Source organism: Streptopelia decaocto, assembly GCF_964273445.1.
Source record: "Streptopelia decaocto genome assembly, chromosome: 3".
NCBI lineage: Eukaryota > Metazoa > Chordata > Aves > Columbiformes > Columbidae > Streptopelia > Streptopelia decaocto.
The window spans coordinates 62,699,027-62,720,412 of record NC_138656.1 but is presented as its reverse complement, the minus strand read 5'-3'; the positions used below and the strand labels follow the sequence as shown (position 1 = coordinate 62,720,412).

The 21,386-nt window shown below is 41.1% G+C and overlaps 1 protein-coding gene across 2 annotated transcripts in view; it reads right to left on the bottom strand.

Annotated features, from left to right (window-relative positions):
* Window positions 1–16,068, bottom strand: part of STX7 (syntaxin 7) — a 32,623-nt gene extending 16,555 nt beyond the window's left edge. For both annotated transcript variants that reach the window (XM_082047367.1, XM_082047368.1), the window contains exons 1-2: window positions 15,938–16,068; window positions 8,434–8,587 (exon numbers count right to left, since the gene is read on the bottom strand). In XM_082047367.1, coding sequence (XP_081903493.1) covers window positions 8,434–8,515 — 82 coding nt within the window. In that variant the 5' untranslated portion in view covers window positions 8,516–8,587; window positions 15,938–16,068. The remainder of the gene's footprint in view (window positions 1–8,433; window positions 8,588–15,937) is intronic.
* Window positions 16,069–21,386: the final 5,318 nt, after the last annotated feature.

Here is a 21,386-nt window from a genome sequence, read left to right as displayed (position 1 = left end):
ACAGGTCAGACATGGTTAATGATGAGCCAGAAAAACAATTAAGACCTAACCTGTATTCCTACAGAGAAAATTATTTAACAGTCAGCTCATGTTTGCTTTTACTTAGCCAAGCAGTGGTTTCTTTTCTAGTCAGTGGAAACTCTCTTGCTACCTAAACGGAACAACAAAAAAAAATCCAGGGACACAGAAAAAAAAATAGTAATACTGTCTCACACAAAAGGCCTCCTTTTCTCTACATGAGTTACAGAAGTGTTGAGATTTACAGTGGAAATGTTTACATTTTTTAACAGGTAGAAATATTTGAGAAACATGTTCTGGCCAGATCTGCAATATGTACTATCTTTTCCATAGATACATATTTCACATATTGGATCATATATTAGCCTTGCTTAACAGTTTGCTGTTAGCTGGCTGGGAAAGAAAAAAGTTTCAACTCCTTTCTCCTCATATTCTCTTGTTTTTCAGCCAAGTCTGCAAAGCTGTTCCGTTACCAGAAGTAAATCTATGTTGACATAACTGCTTGTTCTGCTCCTTGAACATGAAAATGTTTAAGATCACACAGGAAGTTTCAAACTTAAAATAAAGATACAAATGCTTAAATTAATACAATGAAGATCAAAACATAAACAACTTCTTGCCTCTAAGAATACAGGAGCAAACAATGCTGTCCCCAATAGAGAATCAGTAAACAGCATATAGGCTCTAACACCATAGTCTTACTACAGGAGAAAATGTGAAAAAAAGTCCCAAACTCTTCAGTAAAATCTTAATGTTTGAAAGGCAAAGAATTAATTAAAAGGAGAGATATGAAGACTGGGCTGTAGGTCACACACCTCCTCTGGCAGGGCTGAGAAGTATCAACGCACCACACTCATCCCCAGCGTGAGACAAGAGAAACTGAGGATGGTCTTCGGAACACTTACCAGTAACTCCAGCTACAGGAGAGACGCTTTCCCAGGTTACCTGCAATTAGCTGTCTCCCTACCTCAACCTCCGTTCTATTTGAGATTTGGAAAACCAAACTTTAAACCCCCAAATGGCCGTGGCCTAGCTTGTTGCAGCTCTACAGCTGGAAAGTGAGGTGAATTCACATGTAATCCACAGAGTTCTAAAAAGAAGGCCACAACACAGAAGCATGAAATTGAGAGGAAAAATACATTTAATGAGTGCTGCTTATTACCTCTTTGCAGCCTGGAACCTTACTCGGATCACACAAGATTGCACTATAGCCATGCAGCAGCAGTTTCCTTCAGACCCCCCACATTGCCTGGTTTCATAAAAGCTGGGGGTTGATGCTCCCACAGGAAACGCGGCACCCACTGGGTGTGCTTGGAAAAACACTGGCAGCAACAGGAACACCAAGCACGAGGACATTGTACTGCAGAGAACAAGAACCAGCTAAGCAGGCAGGGTGAGTACAAGGAAACCTGCCTTACAGAACAGCAAAGCTTGGGACCTGTCACAGGACTAAGGTGCAGAGCACTGAATATTAACTGTGACAGTGAGAGTCCCCCAGCTCCATGTCGCCATCTTTTACTTAAAAAGGGGCACACAGAGTTTTAGTTACAGCCTAAGGTTGACAGGACTAAAACTAACAATGGGGATTTAAAAGCCATTGATTTTCAGACTTTTTCCTAGCTCCTGAGTCCAAGTAGAATAAACAGAATCAGCAAAGCGTTCCTTGGTGTGCACCAAACACAAAGTCTGCTCCACGTGAGACTCAGGCTGAGCTATGGCTTCATATGACAAATAAGCAGTGTATACAACACCAGCACAGTCACCATTCAGAAATGCTTCATCAAAGACCTTAAACATGCTGCCACCAGTTGGATAACTATGAAGAAATCTCCTCCTTTTTTTCCAGCCGAACAAGTGAGTCACCAAACAGCATATCCAGTTACAGATTAAGTTGTGTGGAATCTAATAAATGTCAGAGTCACTTCAGAGCAGGTTACTGGAACAGAATAATTATTTGTAAAATTTACACCAATTCAAACTGCTTTTGCCTGGAGATGACAGGCTTCCTCAATTTATTCAAATTCAATTCAATGTGTTTTCCTTCTGCACTTCGATTGAAAATACTTGACTAAAGATGGGCAGACACTGCAGAAAACATTCCTGGATCAATCTTTCATAAAAGCTGTGACATACAGCAACCTAATGTAGTTGCAATAAATCCAGCACATTGGAATTTAGTGTGTGAGTTTAAGTACCTCTTTAAAGCTACTAGTATAGTTCATACTCACTGGAGATTTTAAATAAATCACAGCGCTGCTGAGCTGTACACCTTACTATTCCTACTTCAACCAAGTGTGACAGTTCAGTAGTGGAATCAAATCCAGGACACCAGTTAAAAGACCCCAACTTCGTAAAAAGCAACCCCACATGCAACAGCTCACCTAATTGGAATTAAGTATCTAAACATGTCAGTGATTTGCTTTATTCTGTCTTAAATCAATGTATAATACTGATTAATCTAAAACAGGACAATACATTGACACAAACAGTAACTGAAGTATGTATGGGAAGAAGAAAATAAAATTAGGATGAAAATTGTTCTCACAGCTCTAAGGACTAAAGAGTCAGTAAATACATATAAGTGTGAAAACACCACGCCTTGTACGTTTTCCTGTTGAATTTTATTATAGCTTCCAGCATTTCTAAACTGAATCATGCCCCCAGATGATCAGGAACACCAGTAATAATATTTGGAGTCCAGGACCCACCTTCATTTTTTTCAGTGCAGCTGTAATTATTTCATGCTATTGTACTACCATTTACAGTGGTCTTCCAAGGACACTGGAAGTGGGACTGAAGTAGCACCTGCTCCTTCTGATGCAGGTGTAGAACACACTAAATACACATCATTAAGTGCAAGTAGCTGTTACTCTGGGGGTCACTTGCCGTCAATCACTGACCCAGGTTTATTCTGAGCCCTAACTGGAGTGGCAGCCTCCAGCACAGCAGTTCTACAGGAGATTTCAGAGGGGGCTCTCTGGCTAATCAAACAGCCATGCAATCCCCTCCTGCCCGCAAGGAGGAAAATCCAACAGAATTGACCTGGAATAGGTAATAAAGTACCTTACAGAAGCTCTGAAATGTAACTATCTAGAGATAGGAAGGAACATGAGGCCCCAGGCCACATCCGTGCCCCTCTCTGCTGCAAAGGTAGGCTGTTTTGCAAAAGTTCTCTTGTCTACCTGAGTCCATTCATACTTGCTCCATCAGCAACAGTTGCAGACAAAATTGTGGATGTCTTCACTGGTCACTTTGCTATTTGCAAATTGCACAGTACTTTTACAATTGTTATTTAAACCACTCTTAAACTAAGATGTCTTCATTTACAGAGCTCTTTCCACCCCACCTTACCCAGACTTGTTAACTAAGGTAATGCAAAACAGTGTAGGACAAGGACAAATTCTGCCTTTTCTGCACATACTAGCACAAATAGCTGGCTGGGGTGTACATTTTTCACTCTATTCTGCTGCTAACATAAATAAATCCCTGCCCCTCTTGTGCAATGTCATCTACATAAGACACTGTTTCATATGTCATTTTCCATGGAACTAAAACATCTTTAACAACAAGACAAAACACAAAAAAAAATTCACAAAACTCTTCAAATTCAGAAAAAAATCCGCAATGCATGGTACCTTAACTATGTATGTTATTTTACACAGGAAAAAAGTCTTTAGGAACAGCATGCAAATAATTCAGGCTTGAAGTTTTCAAAAATAGTTTATTTCTAAAAGAACCATGGGCTTTATGACTTCTCCTCCTTACAGAAAGACAGGCATTTAGAAAAAACCCAAATATTTGAATTCCTCCTCCTATTATCCCTCATATTCAGGTTATAAATTGGATATAGCAGATTCACATTCAATTCCTCAGCCTTGGAAAAGCCCACTAAATAGAATGTGGAAGATGATAGTGGTGCTTAAAACCCCTAAAAAAACAGCCTTTCCCAGATTTCACTGAAACTTCATCCTATATCCAAGAAACCTTCCTGACAACAACAACAACAATAATTAATTGTTCCAACTAGGATGTTCCCACAAGCTTAAATTCTGCTTAATTGTAGCTTAATTGGAAATTTCTGACAATATCATCACTGAAAGACTCAACAAACTCTACTGTAGGCTTATTTGCTTTAAAATCACACCTGTATAAAACCACACTTTAAATATAGACAGAATATAATCTTGTTCTCTTACAGGCTCTGATTTCAACAGCTCAGTGATTTCATTTACTTTTGACTCATTCATCTGCATCCTTCTTCAGCCGAAGAATAATGATGCAAATCTATTGGTTCTACAAACATAGTGGCAAACATAGTTTTTCATGGATGTTTCAGCCACTTTTAGCTGAACATTTTAGCTACTTAGCAGGCTTCAAACACAACAAAAAGGCATATATTAGAACTCTAATATTCTTCAGGGTTTAATCTGTGTTGATGATTTTCTGCAGCTACATAAAGTGAAAGGGAAAGTCATATGATTGATGTAATTCAACTCCCACTTGAACAACATTCAAGGAAAATACTGGTTTACAGAAAACTTGGGATGCAACAGAAACTGGATAAACTCGCTGTCACAAGAGAGGTATCACATGACAGAGGGAACTCTGCTGGCTGAAGCTGACCTTCTGGGAATGTGCTCTCTATGAATTGATGCTTGTGCTACCCAAATGAACAGAAAAGAAAGCAAGAGCCCTTATGAGAAAGAATCTCTCAAAGCCAGGCAGACTCCCTCTAGCCATATGTGTATTTCAGCTACTGAATTTTATTTTAATTTTATTATCTTGCAGCATGCAGAGCATGTGTTTCTCCAGCTGCGCCGATTTTCAGTGTGCATGAACAAGTCAAAATATCACTGACCTTGCCAATACTGAGCAAGGGTAGATTATGCCATTCTTACTGACTTTGCAACTACCACTGCCATGACCTTTCTAACCTGGAGAAGCTGGGAAAGGAGAAATAGGGAGGGAATATGAATGCCCCACTTCAGTTAGCGTAGGTTCTGTAACTGTTTGATTACAGTCTGCAAACCTGAAATTCTCTAAAACTCAAAGATATTTTATTTTACCAATGCCAGGCTTTGTTGTGTGTTCCCAAGCACAAGGCAGCTCCTGAAGCCTGGTTTAAGATGCCAGTGGCGACACGATAGTTTTTATCTTACTTGTATCATTCCTGCTTCTCTTCTCAGATTGCACTGCATGATATATTTGGTAACTACAAAGAAAACATTAGGAGCAAATGAAAACAAAAGCATACAAATCTGCTTCCTCAATGACCCACACATGGGAGAGAGACTTGAGAAGAAGTATGTGGGGGGAAGAAAAAACACAGCTGGTTACTTCTTCTTGCGCAGTTCCTGTCAGAGACACGAGTCAAATCTTTCCAGCTGAGTAGAAGAGGCCACTACTCCTCTAACCATACGCTTCCTACTCCTGTAACTGGAGTTGTCACTATAGATGAATTCAACTCCCATTTTGCTCTCTCTTGGGAACATCTTTAAACAAAATGCTTTTCCTCTTTTTTGCTACGCACAGATAATCAGTTATTTAAAATGCAGAAAACTGTCAGATTTCAAAGGACTGCTCCCCCTCATCTTCACAGTTGTAAGAAGTCTGAAATTAACATATTGTAAAGCTTTTAAATCCAGCTGTTTGTTTCTTTTACTGATTCTACTTTCACCTTTCCATTTGTTGAAAGATCAGATTTCCTCTTGTACAATTTGCTATCTGTTTTTCTAGAAGAGGAGGAGGAAAAATAAAGGAAAAAAATACAACATGGACTCAGTGCTCTCATCATGATAGGCATATCCCTAGTTTGTGAATCAACGTGCCCAGTAGGAATACAGATTTGTAAGCAGGCAGGACTTGTTTTGTCACAAATAAATATTTTTTGCTAGCTCATCTTGTTTCTGTGCATCACACTCATTCCTTGTCTATCCAGTTGCTGTAAATGAGTGACCAACAGGAAATACTTCAAGGTAATATTGAAAGAATTTCTCTCAAGTCAATAGCAGCTGCCATTAAGCTGCCACAGAAGTGAGAGTGCAACCTATGAAACCCAGTTCTGGAACTACTGCTCCTTTAGTAAACACTGATAAGAACACCTTGATAGTAGGTTCTCCATCTGCAAAACCCAGAAAGGTTTGAGCTCTACAACCTGCATGGTTCCTTATACTATGTTCTCTATATACCTGTTCTTCATATTCAGAAAGTCAAGGACAAATCTCAACCATCTTTAAATTCGTATTTCAAAAGTCCAATAGAAAGTGCGTCATCTAGATTTTATAAGTAGGTATAAGAAAGGTGTGGAATGAGAATCACAGTTACTCTGGACCAGATTCCAGAGAAGATAGACTTTCATAATTGGAAACAAAACTGTCTTACTCTATTAATGTCACCCAGAAAACCAGAGTATCTATACAACTCCAGGTTAATCAAAAAGATTTCAAATGTGTTGACACATCTCACAAATGCAAAGCATTTCTGGACAGAAGTGCAAAATCAAGTCAACTGTTTAGAAGGAAAAACATGGATTTGGGGTCAAGACTCCTGTTTCTCTCCCTCTCCCTCCCTAAACAAGATCACAAGTTGCAGTCTCAGAGAGACCTGCTCAGCAGCTGACTAGCTCTAGGTCCTTAGGTTTGCAGGTTTCTGCCCATTTGGTGTGGAAGTTCCTGCAGCTCACACCTTCACACAGAAAGCTAGACAGCTGGACAGGTACTACACCTGGTAACAAAACAGTTGGAGAAGTGTACATAAGCCCTTAGAGAACTCAGTCCAGGAAACATGTTCAGCATGCCCATAGGATCCAGATCCTCATAACATCTGCCAGAGGAGAATTGACTACAATAGTAACTGAGTGGTCACAGTTCAGTCAGATCTACAGAAAAGCGAGGGATAGAATCCAGCTGTGCACCTACCAGTCCTAGAGAAGTGCCTGGCTGGAGCTTTTGAGGGCAAAGCTCCTGTTTCTGAAGCCACAGTAGTAGGGCTAAGAAAGATTGAGACTTGGGTCTTGGAATGGCAGAGGCACCCACTTGTTGCTCAGACTTCAGCCCTGTAAATTTCAAAATGGGAAGGAGAGCAGATGTGCCATGTCTCCTATCTAAGCCTGGGCAGTTTGCTTTTAGTACGCCTCATTTGTCACGAGAGGAAGGGACATAGAGCAGAAGCAAGAGAGTAGATGGAAGAGGCAGGCTGAGACTAAGGACTTGCTGAGTCTAGCACAAGATGGTTAATTATGTTCAGTATTCACAGTGCTCCACTTGCAACCATTGATTTCACTTTACATTTTCACCTGACAACCAAGACTTCTTTTGTGCATGTTGGAGTCTCAGTGTCTGTCATAGGTTGACAGGTGGAAGGCAGAGTTGGAAGTCACAAGACTGACTGAATTCACTGAGCAAAAGGGCTTTTACAGAGCCAGTTTGTTAATTTTAGGTTGAGGAAATACTACCCTGCTGTACAGAAACTTCCCAATAATGTAAAATTAAGATTTTTTTCTTCCTGTCTGTTGAGATATAAATAAATTATTTGGGGAAGAAAATGCAAAATGTAGCTGAAAAACTAGGCAAAAGCCCAATGAGTGTTATTCATCTGTGCTACAAATATGAATGTCTAAAACTTGTCTGGCAAAACAGAGATTAGAGTTTTAATAAAAACTCAAATACTTAACTGATCAGAATTAATTTGAAGTTTTAATACTAATAAAATACCAATTTCTACATGCACAGTATGTACTACACAACATTAAAAACATGCATGCCAAAATCCAGCCATGTGCTGTCCACAGCTATCTCCCTTCTGATGAACACTATACTTTGTGTAATTTGTGACATCAAGTTGTATTTGCTCTATATATACACACACATATTAAAAACATAATGGAAAATTGGGAAAAAGGGAAAAGGACTGAAAACTCCAGCAGCCTAACTTACCTTTAACTTGAACATCCCAGTCAATTGGCATGAATCTAAGCACAGGTATATTGAAACTTGCACAATCTTATTTACATATCAAATATGTACTTCCAAGGGCAAATTGCAAGGCCAAAACTTCATCCCTGCTAAATAATTCCAGCTCCAGCAAATATTTAATGCAATCCTTGCTTAGCAAATCTCAGCCTATCATCTTAAGGTGCCACATAAAGAGCCAGGACAAAAATGGCTTATTACCAGCAGACACCTTACTAATAATTTATTCATTTGGTGAGTACAGAGTGAAACTATACTTTCCCAGGATAGATCACCACCATACATACGAAGGGCTGGACCTGCTGTGTGAGGTGCCACAAACCTGTCAAATGAGCAGGTGAAGTCAAAGAGCGAATTCCCATGAACGACTCTGAAAACCTCACCTCAAACAGGGGGCACAACAATTATTAAAGTTTTATATAAAACATGCATAAATGCAACTTACAGCATTGTGTGATCTTCTGGATGTTAGAAGTTATGCGTTGGGCTAGTTGATTAGGATCCCCAAAACCTGCACCGTACGACATGGCTGAGCAGATTTGTTGTCAAGATCATCCACGATAGGAACAAGTCAGACAGTCTCCACCTAGTAAAGAAAACTAAACCCCCCCCCCCAGAAAACAGAGTTGTGTCTTGGTCATTGATTTACAACGATAACAATCTTCATCATCTTAAAGAAGAACACACAGGAAAAGATTAAAGAAAACTCCATAAGCTAATGTTTACCCTCTCCAAAAAAAACAGTACTTCAAAGACGGCATTTAATGGAATGCTTTCTTAAAGAAGTGTTGAATAGATTATGAAATCCTTTTTAAATTTCCTACAATAACTCTTACTATTAAGATTCTTGGTAATACACATGGCTTAATATCTGCAATTGTTTAACAGCAGCTACATCACTGAAACTACATCCTTTGTCAAAATTCTTACACATTTTCCCCACTGTAAGCAAAGAAAAAGTATGCATTTCCATTTGTTGCCATTCCAGAAAAATACTACATGTTTAATACGTCGATGTCAAATCATCTGATGATTTATGTCCCAAACCAATTATGGTTATTTCCATACCACGTATCACCCATCCCACAGACACAACCTAGCATAGATAAACCCCTGGAAAAAATCCCAGCAGATATCGCACAAGATATCAGAATGAAGAAAGCGTCTAATTCTCTCTGAACACCAATAATTTGTACCAACTTCAGTTTTAGTAGTAATCCAGTTCTATGAATTGCCACTTTATCCTGTTTCAGCTGCTGAGTTTTTCATTCTGAACTAATTTTTCAACAACTTGGGTAAACAAATGAATTTTTAGGGGTGTTTTTTTCACCCAGAACTATCATATGTTATCTAAAAAGGTCAAAATCTGACAACGCAAATACTCACAGATAAGCTTGCCCTAAAAGCACACATATATGATCATGCAGCATGTAACTACTAGAGATGTCATAGCCTGCTTTCCGTCCATAAAGACCAAATTTCAGCACTAACTCAAAGATACTCTAAATCAGGGGTGTCAAACTCATTTTCACCAGGGGCCATATGTAATTTTAGGACTTCATAAATGTAGGAGTAGTCATGTTTATACAGTCCTTAAATTACATTCGGCCCTTTGAAGGCAACCATGAGGCTGATGTGGCCCCTGGTGAAAATGAGTTTGAACACTCCTGCTCTACAAGTAAATTAACAGGACACAGCTTAGGATACATGTGCAAATCAAACTGGCAATTTATCTGTTCTGCAGTGAGAATGCAGACTAATCAAGCACCCATGCATTCAATGCAATCCCACAGTCTCACCAAGGCTGTGCTTAGTCTTAACTGTATCCTTCCTGCTCTCCTGTACATCACCTTCATGGGTTCAACACTTTCACCTCACCAGTTCCCTGCACTTCCACTGTTCAACCCCAGCCACGTGTCTTTCAAGCAATGTCCTGTTCTCTTGGCCTGTCAGCTTCTGGTTAACAGACACTGCTAAAACTCAATTTCAGGGAGAGAAAGAAAGCACATTTAAATGTTTAAAGAGGAAAGGAGGAAATGAAAAAGGCCAACTGATTTGCCAAGTGTGACACCAGCTGTGCTACAGTTTGCAAATTCAAGCCCTTATGAACATTAAAAAAAAAAAAAAAAATTAACAGTCCTTGTTGCCAGATGTTCTTTTCTTTCACCTTCAGAAATGCCTGTATTAATACAGCGCAGTTACACCCTGGTTGTTTTAAAACATGATTGTTTTCTTATCTCTGTGATATGAAATGATCTCTCGTGGAGCTGCCAAGCCATTGCACTGGTCAGGCACATCCCAGTAGACCTTCAGTGGGGTTACCTTACCTGTGCCAGATGAGCAAGCTGCTGCTACAAGGAAGATTTTGAAAGGGCTGCGGCACCAGCGTCTCAAACCCTGCTTGGAGTCTTCAGGTTCTGAAGTGTCCCCTAGTAATGAACTACCTGACTGCAGATGAGGTGGCAGGGAGTCTATTTGCACTCTTCTACCTACCTGCAGCACCATCGCCATGAGCCGTGCTGGCTCTCTGCAGTGTTGTTTCCTGTCGTCTGTACCACATGCAGATTCAAGCTATTTTGAGTGACAGACTGAAGTTTGAAGTCAGTCAGCCAGACAGCCTAAGTCCCACTTATCTGGTCCAAGGCTGACATAACAACCCTTGATCTTTTTGGAAACCCTAGGCAATATTGCATTGAGTTTGTATTGTAAGACCAAACCCATGCCGACTTCATAGTGAATAAACGTCTCTACGCCTTGGTGTATGGGCTAAGTAAGGAAGTTCTATCAATTCAGTGGAAAATATAAACATAGGCATAAAATCCAAAGAAACCACCTAAAAGAAGTTACTTTGAAAAATAAGATTTCTCAGTACTGTTAATATTGTTTGTAACTTTTAAAGGTTAAGACTATTTCTAGACACCTTACTAGCATGCTAACTACAACACTAGCACTAGCTAAAAATACTTTTTAGTTACATATTATATTTACCATTAAAAGTTAAACATTAAAATGCGGCTACTTGGGAGAAGAGACAGCAAGAGACCAAATTACCTTGTATAAGAAGGCTACAGAACTAACAGAAATTGTCCTTCATGATTGTTCTCTGTTCATATTTGTATTCACCAGACAGCTGCCCGTAACTGTTCTCAGCAACAGCATTACAATCAAGAGACAGACACAGAATATTTCATCCAAGTTTTGACAAAAGCAGCGATTGACTTCCTTTTCTTGTCTTGAAAATTTCTACAGCTAACTGTATCTTTGAACAAGTTACACTGCTCTATACTGAGAAATGTACATATTGTACAATGCATAAGACCTTGAGCTTTTCAACTTCCTAGCTACAGAGTTGGGCAGCCAAACACAACACATTATGAGAGGATGTTCAGATCATGGATTGCAAAACTCACAGGATAGAGTTTAGCTTTTAATCTGCACATGCACATTTGTTGATACAATTCTTTGTATTGACATATATAAATAAATTGAGATTTACCACAAATTTGTAGAATAGCAGCGTAAATTCACAGCAGTTTTAGTCTATACAAATTCTTCCACCAGCAATGCTGTTCCTGAGCATGTTGATAAAACAGGTTGGTGACAGGGTAAGTTACTGTCTGGCTAACACAGAGAGGTAAGGAGTTGGCCATCAGCTCTCATCCCTTCCTAATCTTCACCACAAACTCCGCAAGTCAAGAAAAAAACAACTGAACAGCCCAAAGAGAAGGAAAATTTTGTTTTTGTTTACTACTATTTTTCAATGGGAAGCATGAACTTCTTCCTCATTCTAGTTCTCACAGCAACACGGATGTCTGAACCAAACCAACACCCCACTTCCATTCACACACCTTTCATTTGTTAGCACTGAGTTACTCAAACTCCTCTGGAAACACAGATAGCTGAGCCCTTGGGAAGCCAACGGGAGTTTTGCTAATGGCTTTGACAAGGTCAAGGTTTCAACCACCAAGAAAAAAAAAAACAGATGCATGCACCAAGTGTTTCTGTTCATATCAAGGTGATAGGAGCACTCATCAAGACTGAATTTCCACAGAAAATTCCCTCTTTTCACTTCCACAGCATTTAATGACTCTGTCATGATGTATTTTGGTATTACTGCCCACATAAGTTTCAAAATGGGAAAGTTAATAATCAGCTGCTGTTGAGGGAAGTACACTTTGCATTCAAACTGGAACAGAGCTGCATCTGTGGTTGTCTCCAGTTCCTCTAAAAGGCTCAGTCGGGTGTGGGCTTTTTGATTGAACCTTTATCTTCCCCTCAGCGTCTCTGTCTCTGAATGGCCGTACAATTAGTGGCAACTCAGCTTGTCAAGCTACTGAAAAAATCCAGAAAAGCAAGCCTAGTGGCACAAATGAAATAAAGAATCAGAACACTTCATCAGCGCTTGCTGAAGCAAGATCTCTCTGTACATACGTGAAGTTTAAAGAATTCAAACAATTGCTACTTATTTTTCCTAGTTTTTGCATTAACTGTGTCCTGCATCACACTGTCCCTTCATACCCAAGCAAAACATGAACTTTAGTATCAGCTTGTTTTCTAGAAAGGTGTTTGTCAGGCATGGAAAAAAAAAACTAGTTTTCCCTTGGCTTTTACCAGTCTGATCACTGCTGAGTGCAGAGATAAGAAGTGGTAACTCCACAACTGAGCAGCTCCCCAGTGCCATTCTTGAAAGCTCCATGAGTACAAAACAATGAGACATAACAAGCACAGCACATGTTAGACCCCAGCAGCGGTCGCCTAAGTATCTTGCAGGTTCCAGTCAGCTGCAGTTAATAAGCACCTAATCTATTTTGTACTTTCTCATTTAGATGTTGTAAGAGTTTTCCTTCTACTATAAATCTAGCCCATATACATTAGGATAAGAACCCTTAACTGATAATTCTACTGTTTAAGCAGTGTTTGAGCATCAGGACCTAGAAATGTTTACATGGATCCTTAACTTTCAGAAAGCAAAATGTACATGCTGCATTCCATAGAAATACTTGAAAATTTAAATCTGATTTGAATTAGGATTTTTATGCCTTTAAATATCCAGAGAAAAGTCATGGAGCTTTCATGTATGTCATTTTTTTTTTTCTAAATTAAGATCAGAGAAACAAAGCTTCTCCCAAACAACTCCTAAATGTGACTTCCTTTGTAAACTACTGCCAAAAAAAAGGTGCAAAATCCTTCAAGAAGGGTGAAAACATAGGCAAAAATGATGAACTGCTGAAAGAGTTTGGCAAGAAAAAAAATATAGCCAGTCACAATCTTAGCTGCAGAAAATTTGTATCATAGTACACAGCCATGATTACTAAGATTTCAGCAATATGACATTGCTCAATATATTTCACCTCAGTAGGTTTTACCACCCAAATACTAAGATAAGGTGCATCTACGAGTGACTCTGGCAACTACCTAAGGCAACTGAAAACACGTTACCATCTTCAGACAGCATCTGCTGCTGACTTCAGCAGTAGACTGGCAGTGGGCAAAATTAATCTTAAAAAAAAAAAAAAAAAAAAAAAGCTCTTGGAATAAAGGGCAGACTGCACACTGTAACATAAGTACAACCTGCTATAGCACCTGAGGGATTCCCATATAAGACTCATAACAACCGACTTAGTAATATACAGGTGAGCATTAAAGCTGTCACTGTTTCCTCTAGGTGGGGTGAGGAAGGTTAAGTTTTTTCCAGTTTTATCTATTTTTGCTCCTTAGGCTAAAATATTTAGAGACAGAGATCATATTTTTCACTTCGTGCATTTGCAGCTCCTAATGTGCTGGAATCCTCATCTGCAAAGACAGGCTGGGGGGTCCCATTATACAAAACCAACTATGAAGCATAAAAAACATGCAGACAAAATAGCAGTAAAATTAATTCCTTCCTACCTTCTTGAAAGAAAAAGAGTTTCCAGATTTTCTTTTATCATCTGGTTTCAAGTAGAAGTCAAACTTAATTCCATATAGGGTAGGGAAAAGCAAAGTTTATTTAAAACTTTCTTTGCTCCAATGCAGCAACACTAACATAAAAGTTGTCAAAAGGTAATTTTCTATTCTACTCTGCCCAATTCCCTCAGCTTTGCCACATTAGTCATGTGGAAACACACCATAACCAAGTTCACAGGGGGTAATGGCAAGCAGTATTTTTTTTTTTTTAAGAAAGAAAAAAAAATACCTTGTGCCACTCGTCAGTGTTTTAGTCATTTTTTAGTCATTTTCCCTAGAAACAGTTCTGTTCAACAAAGATGTAATTTAAAGCAGTGCCATTTAGAACTGCACAGTGAGGAAAATTCAATTATGGAAGCATGAAATACTATTAGGCCTAACGCATCACCAACTCTCAGCATATATGGCTAAAAAAACAATATGCTTATCACTGCCCAGTTCATCCACACCGATATTTCTAATGAAATAGATGAAGGAAGCACATAGCTTTCACAAGCTGAACACAACATAGTAGTTCACAGGAAAATGCCTTAAGAAAGGGAATTTTGTTTCCTAGGAGCACACAAAGCATTTACAGGCCTGGCAATGAAACAGGAATAGGAAAAATGAACACTGGGTACTGAAACTATTGGGGAGGGAGTCGGAGGGCTAAAAACGGACCTGGGATGACCATTTTGAAGTGCCAAGTTTCTTGTGCTGCTGGCAGACAAACAACATCTCATGGGAAAATGAAGATCAACCAGAACCACATGATGTCTAGCATGCTACATGTTCTCCTCAACTGGAGCTTGTGTACTTTGAACCAAATGCTCAGATCAATTACACCAAAGGAGAAGTTATCTTTACACAAAATCTTACTGCTCTGGATGCTGAGTCTCTCTGAGGTCTTCCAGGATGCTAATGACTATATGCAGCTCATGGCCTCCTCCTCCCCTCCAAAAAGAGTTTAATTTCACTGTAAGCCACCAAATGAGTGTTACTTAATATTCTGATCTAAGACTACATGAGTTGTCTTCATGAAGAAGACTCTTTTTCTTATTTGCTATTAACAGCACTTGCACAAAACCCCAAGCTCCAAGCAGAAGGGCTGCACTGCCAGCAAAGCACAGACCTAGACAACAACCAGTCAGGAGGGCTCTGCTCGCCCTGGTGGCATGGCACTCTGCCTTTCCACACCTTGTTCATCAGTGGAGAGGGTTGCAGCGCATGAGCACATCACTCCTGGCAATAAACGTCCCAGGATTTTATCACTGGGCTTCAATTAAGATGCCGTGCCTTGCATTTCATGCAAAGAGGAGTGAAACCTTCCACTTCCTTCTACAGTTTCAAGAAGTGCCCATTGCTGCTGCAGCAGCGAGCGGCTCACCAAGAAAGCAGCGATAAGGTCTGGCCAGGAGCCTGGCGCGCCAGGCCCGGGCTCGCTATTTATATAGGTGATTTTTATAAATCCCCTTTCTCCTGCTGACATGCTTTGCTCACCTCCGATGTGGAACAGCGGGGGGAGCGTTTCAATGCAGCAAAGGGACCATCCTACCCTACAATTCGACACAAGCTGCTGCAAAACACCAGCTGTAGGCCCCGAGTCTCTCCCGGGAGCACCACGGTCAGCGTCAAGCCCGGAGCCGTGATATCACGGGGATGTCACGGGGAGGGGTGCGCGGAAAAGGGGGTGGTGGTGACACAACCGACCGCGCTCCAAAACCGCACCCGGCCCGCCGTCCCTACCTGACCCTTCCCGCCCCACGGGCCGGGCACACCCCGCCCCCCCCGCCACCCAGCCGCCCCGCTCACCCCAGGCCGGGTGGCAGCTCCGAGCCGGGGGGGCGGCCCCGACCCCAGCGAGGGCCCGCGGGGTTCTGCGGCCCCTCCCAGCGGCGCTGACAGGCTCTCCGCGCCTGGCAGCCCCGTCCCGGCTGGCCGGAGACCCCCCTGCCCGACCCTTCCTCCGGGCGGACGGCGACCCCGGGCAGCAAACACCCCAGCGGAGCTCCCCCTGCCCTTACCCGGCCCCGGCGAACCTGCTCCCACTGGGCGCGGCTGGCGACAGCGGCAGGGCGGGGAGGGGCAGACGGGCCCCGTCCCCGCCCCGTCCCGCCGTGACGGCGAAGGCGTGAGGAGGCGGTGCGGCGGCGCTGTCCCGCCCGGCGGGTGGAGCGAGGGGGCCGGGGCGGTGTGGGGCGGTGCCCCGCCCTCTGGCGGGCGGTGGCGGCGGCAGCGGCGGCCCGTGCGCAACGGCGCGCCCCGGCCGCTCCCAAGCGAAACGGGGCAGCCCCGGCCCCTCGCCGGCCGCTCGGCCCTCCGCGGGTGGAAAAAATGCGTGGGAGAGTGTAATTTAAGGAAAAGATACTGTTGTATCAGGAATTAAGGGGGAAACATGAGTAAGGAAACAATATTACAGTGAAAAACACGATGTTACTATGTTAATATCCTGCCCAGAAGCACTGCCTTCGGTTTTGGTCACTTTGTCTCTAGATGGGAATGGACACTTAGAAGAAAGTGACTGAGAAATGATACAGAAATTTAAAGGTGTCTTGAAGCGAAGAGATTTATAATATGCAACTGAGAGAGGGGGCGCAAGTGATGCCAGGAACAATGGAAAATGAGGGGTGCATTTGCAGGGCTGCTGGCATGCGTTTCGGGGTGCTGGAGGAGTGGGCGAGGGCAGCAGCTGCAGTATCCAGGGGTCGCGGGAGCAGAGACCAGGGGAAATCTGGTCTCCTCCTGACCCAACTCCCTGACAAGAAGAGACAGGTGAGCCTGCATGGCGGCTGGGACGCTTCTGCATCCTCCCCAGCTCTTCAAAAGGAAAATTATAGGACCAGATGCTCCCCAGGGTCCTGGAGCTGAGCTGCTTCATCTGCAGGATGCCCTCATGTACATTAAATACCACAGAACATTCATACTTGATTGCTGGGAACACGTCTCCTCTGCAAAGCCCAGCCTTGGCTGGGGAAGAGCTGTAGAAGTTGGGAAGTGCAAGTTTATTTCTGCTATGTCATAGATCTTGGTCATTGCTAGGATTTAGAAATAACCAGAGCAGTGGAAACCTTCATAACATCCTTACCAAATAACACTAACAGGGAAGTCCTATAGAATGCCAGATCATTAGAGTGAAGTTAAGGGCCTGAAACAGAAAGAATACCCTTTATATTGGTGGTTCTTGACGTTTCTCACAGCATGCTGAAAGGAGAGACAACATAACCTCTGAGACTGGTGTGTCTACATATAGTTCTTATGTTAACTGATGCTCAGAAATGTCCTTTTCTCACTTTCATAAGTTAAAGTTATTAAGAAAAAACCCATTTTGATATACCTGTCATTTCACTTGCTGCAGGATTGCTGTATACATCTTCATTCTAGTTTTAATAGGCTATTTTGATTAGCAATTATTTTAGTGCTGCTGCATGTGCAAGTGTTTGCCCCCCATGCTGTTGATGTACTGAAACTGATCCAAGATGATCCCACTAGACAGTGCACTAATTAGAGTACAATGCACGTCCCTTCTGAATTAAGGCCTCACCTTGATTTTTATCTCCGAGTGTTTGTCATATAATCTTTGTTGATTGAGCCCAGTCACTCTTGCTTTATAAAGCCTCAGTTGAGCTCACTGTCAGTATTTCTCCAGAAAAGAATACATCTTTTGCTATCTGATTTCAGATATGTGCTTCCAATTAAAAGAAGTGACCCATTGTCAGTGAGAATACTTGGTCTGCAGATCACTGCTTGAGTACTTTTTTTTGTCACTTGGGGGGGAATACGCAGTCATCACTGATTGGTGTTCATTCTCATGCTATGGAAAAGAGGTATACAAACACTTTCCTAGAGATGCATGATGTTTTATGGACAAAATGCTGGTGCTCACCTGCTGTTAGCTCATTTATCATCAGCATCCACCTTTTATTGGTCAATACCTAAAAAAGCTTGTGATGCTATTCTTTAAAGTAACTGGCTGCAGCAAATATATTACGGCCTGGAAGGAAAAACTGTATTATAAACCAAACTTTTCATTAAAATGTTATCCATACTATGAACATATTTAAATAGCCTCTTTAATATAATAATATAAAAAATAATGAAGATACATCTAAGAGACTGGCCATACAGTCCTATTTATTGATCAGATATTGCTAGGAGCACAGTATGTCCTTGAAGGATTTCTGTTAATTCCTATAGAAAATAGGTTGGCTGGGAGAAAGTTTCACCTTCTTAGACAAAACAGGAGGGTTCTTTCAGTTTCTGTGTGCTTTCCTCTGTTAGCAAATATGATTGTTTTCAATGATGCATGACAGGAGTTGTAAAGAAGCTGTCTCTAAGTGTTCTCATCAGAGATGCTGAAATGGAGTGCTGCTACACAATTCTGTTTCTAATTTAGGTGCCCTTTTTTGAGACCTCCCACACCAGCATCAGCTGGGGACTGAGTTTGGAATCATATATTCACCTGCTTATGGACCTTTCCTGTTGCTTTTGGAACATGATCAGATTTCAGTTGATTAAATGAAGTAAGAAAAGCTCTGGGGAAAAGAAGGGCAAAATGTTGAGACCCTGCTATTCACAGGTACAGTGTACCATGCTTTGTGTATTCACTAACAGAAGATCAGAGTATACAGCATGTATATTCCTGTTGATGTATATAAAACTGAGCTAATAGGGATGTCACTTCAAACACATGTTGTTTGAGGATCTGTACTCAGTATGACATCCAGAGCTTGGAAGAACTGGAAATGAAATCAAAACTATTATAGCATAGTGAGATTCCAAAAGGGCAAGCCTTCCTCCTGGTCCAGTATCCGAAGCTGCCCCACCACCCAGACCCTCTGCTTCTGCCTCCCACCTCCAGCTCCCCCCTGGCATTGAACTGTCAGGCACATGGGCCCAGTAGTGTGCGTGGCACAAGTGTCGGGGCCACTGGTGACACATGAATGTGGCACTCATTTCCGTGCAACTCCTCAGGTCTGTATGATGCACAATTGAATAAAGAGGAAGCAGCCCAGCCCTGGCCTCATATTCCTGATGAGTGTCCTCTTTCCAAGGCGTGAGCGATGCCTAAGTGCTGTGTAATTTATCTAATGGGCAAATTTCATTCTCTGCTGTTGCATTTCACTTGCTCACCTCTAACTTTAGATAGGAAGAGCAATGCTGACAGTATTTGGTACCAATGGCAAACTGCCTGGCAGAGCTTCCCATACTGTTGTTACTGATGCATCCGACCATCTGGAAGAATTCCTGTTATTGTTGTCATCATCTCTGTTTGCTAATTTAATTAAAATATCTACTCCAGAACCTGAAATGAGATTAGGTTCCTGTTACACTCGATGCTGTTCAAAATTATGATGGATGATGGTTTCCAGCCTCAACAAGCTTATGGATTAATTATATTACAGAATGACCTGTAAAACCTATTTGTTTCAAAAAAATTGTATTGACTGTTACTTGCTCTCAAGCAGTAGTAATTAATGGGATAGCATACATTTTAAATAGAGAAAAATTCTGTTCCCAACATTAATAATGATCCTGTCCTCTCCCCAGCCCCCACCCCCCCCAAAAAAAAAGAAAATGAAGTTTACTTATTTTCAAATCTTTCTTTGCCTTTCTGTTTAATTTTCAAAGACCATAATATAATTTCATCTGCATTGGTGTAATGAGTTGATGTTACAATTTCAAAGCCCCATCTTTAATTAAGAAGTACCTGCAAATACGTATTTCTAATTTCAACCAAACTGTTTAAAAATGATGAAGATTCATAAGGGGCATAAAATAGCAATATTTTGTCCAGCTAAAGAAATACAAATTTACAGAAGGAAATGTTATGGACTTTGAGGTCAGCAACCAGCTCTGGCAGAATTCAATAGCCTGTAATTTTGAAAATGAGGTCATTGCTGAGCAATCAATCTTCATCATTTTACAACTTACCATCACATCACCATCATTTTACAATTCATAATTACCTTCATTACTTTTTTAAACCATGGAGAGAAAAACAAACAAACAAACAAACAAAAAGCAACAAACAAAAAAACCCCACACAAAGGGAACCTGACAGAAATTGGCTACGTAAACTGTACATATCAGTAATCTGGGTTCTGCTTTTCTCTCCATTCCAGCCTGCTGTTTAGCCAAAAAGGACATGGCAACCATCACCCAGTGCCATGACATAGTCCTTATATTGTAGCATAGGCAGTGGTAACCCTTTGAGGGAATAAGGCTCACAGAAGAAAACTGTAAAGATAGACTATGCAATGTGACTCAGAAAAGAAGTGGATAGTTGAATACATTCATGGTATATATCCTCTGTAATCTGTTGAGTACTGGTAGAAGATATCTCAAAAACCAGCTAGAAACTCAATGGAAGTTCCCTATTGCTTTGGCTGCAGCAAGTTCAGAGCAAAAGGTGTCAATGAAAGATGTTGTTAATATGCCCCTGGGACATGATTCAGTGTGAGAATTGCAGATTTCTACATAGCTAAATGTCCAAACTTCTATTATATGCCTTCCTTAAGCTTGATGCCTCACATTGGGTATCTAGTGGCATTTTATATGCCCAGATGTGTCCCAGCTGGCTCTCAGCTGGTGCTTCATTGATGCTGGATGCCAGGCCCACGTAGACATCTCAGGTTCCCTAAGGCACCTTAGGTAGCATTGGGCAAATGATTCATATCCTAAATATCCACTGACTACAGCCTGAGCTTAAACAGCCATTCTGGCTGTAGCTATAATCAGTGCTTAGACATTTATCACAATTATAAACACCTACCTATACACATTAAGTTTGAGTCTTAGGCTTGAAACTCATCCCACAGTCTAGGTCTTTCAAGATGTACCACAGCTTTCCTATATATTTCTGTGGTAATTTGGCACCTGGATTGTTCTAAGAATCTGATTATGCCTTTCAGTGTTTAGCCTGGTCCCTGGGTTTGATACCGTTATTATAGAAAATCTAAAGCTGTATGTAGTAAGGTTCAGGTTTTTACCTTCTTCTACAGCATGACTAGACAGGGGAATACTAGAAGAGGCCTTTGCTTCTGTCTTAAGAAACAGTGAAGATTAATATAGTAAACTGAGGGCATATCAGACACTAGGAGAATGAAGTGAGATTGAATGACACTCCAACTCCAGGCATAAGGCTTCATAAATGTCTCAGTTTAAAAACACCGGCATTGTATGGTCACTCGCTATTTGCGAAATCCCTGAAAATAACACATAAGCCCTCTTTCTCCTCTCCTTCCTCCAGACACATTCTTTAGCTTTAAGTATTTTGAATACTGATATTTTTTCTGACTGGGACCTTAAGATTATGGATAATATCAAAAAGGGTTTGAGATAAACATATGTCAGAACAGATTACAACATCCCAAAGCTGTAGCTCATTTGTACTAGTAGAGGAAACTCTTCTTGACATGCAAAAACTATAATAAGATAAAAAAGAGGGAAAATTGTTTTACCATTTAGTTTATT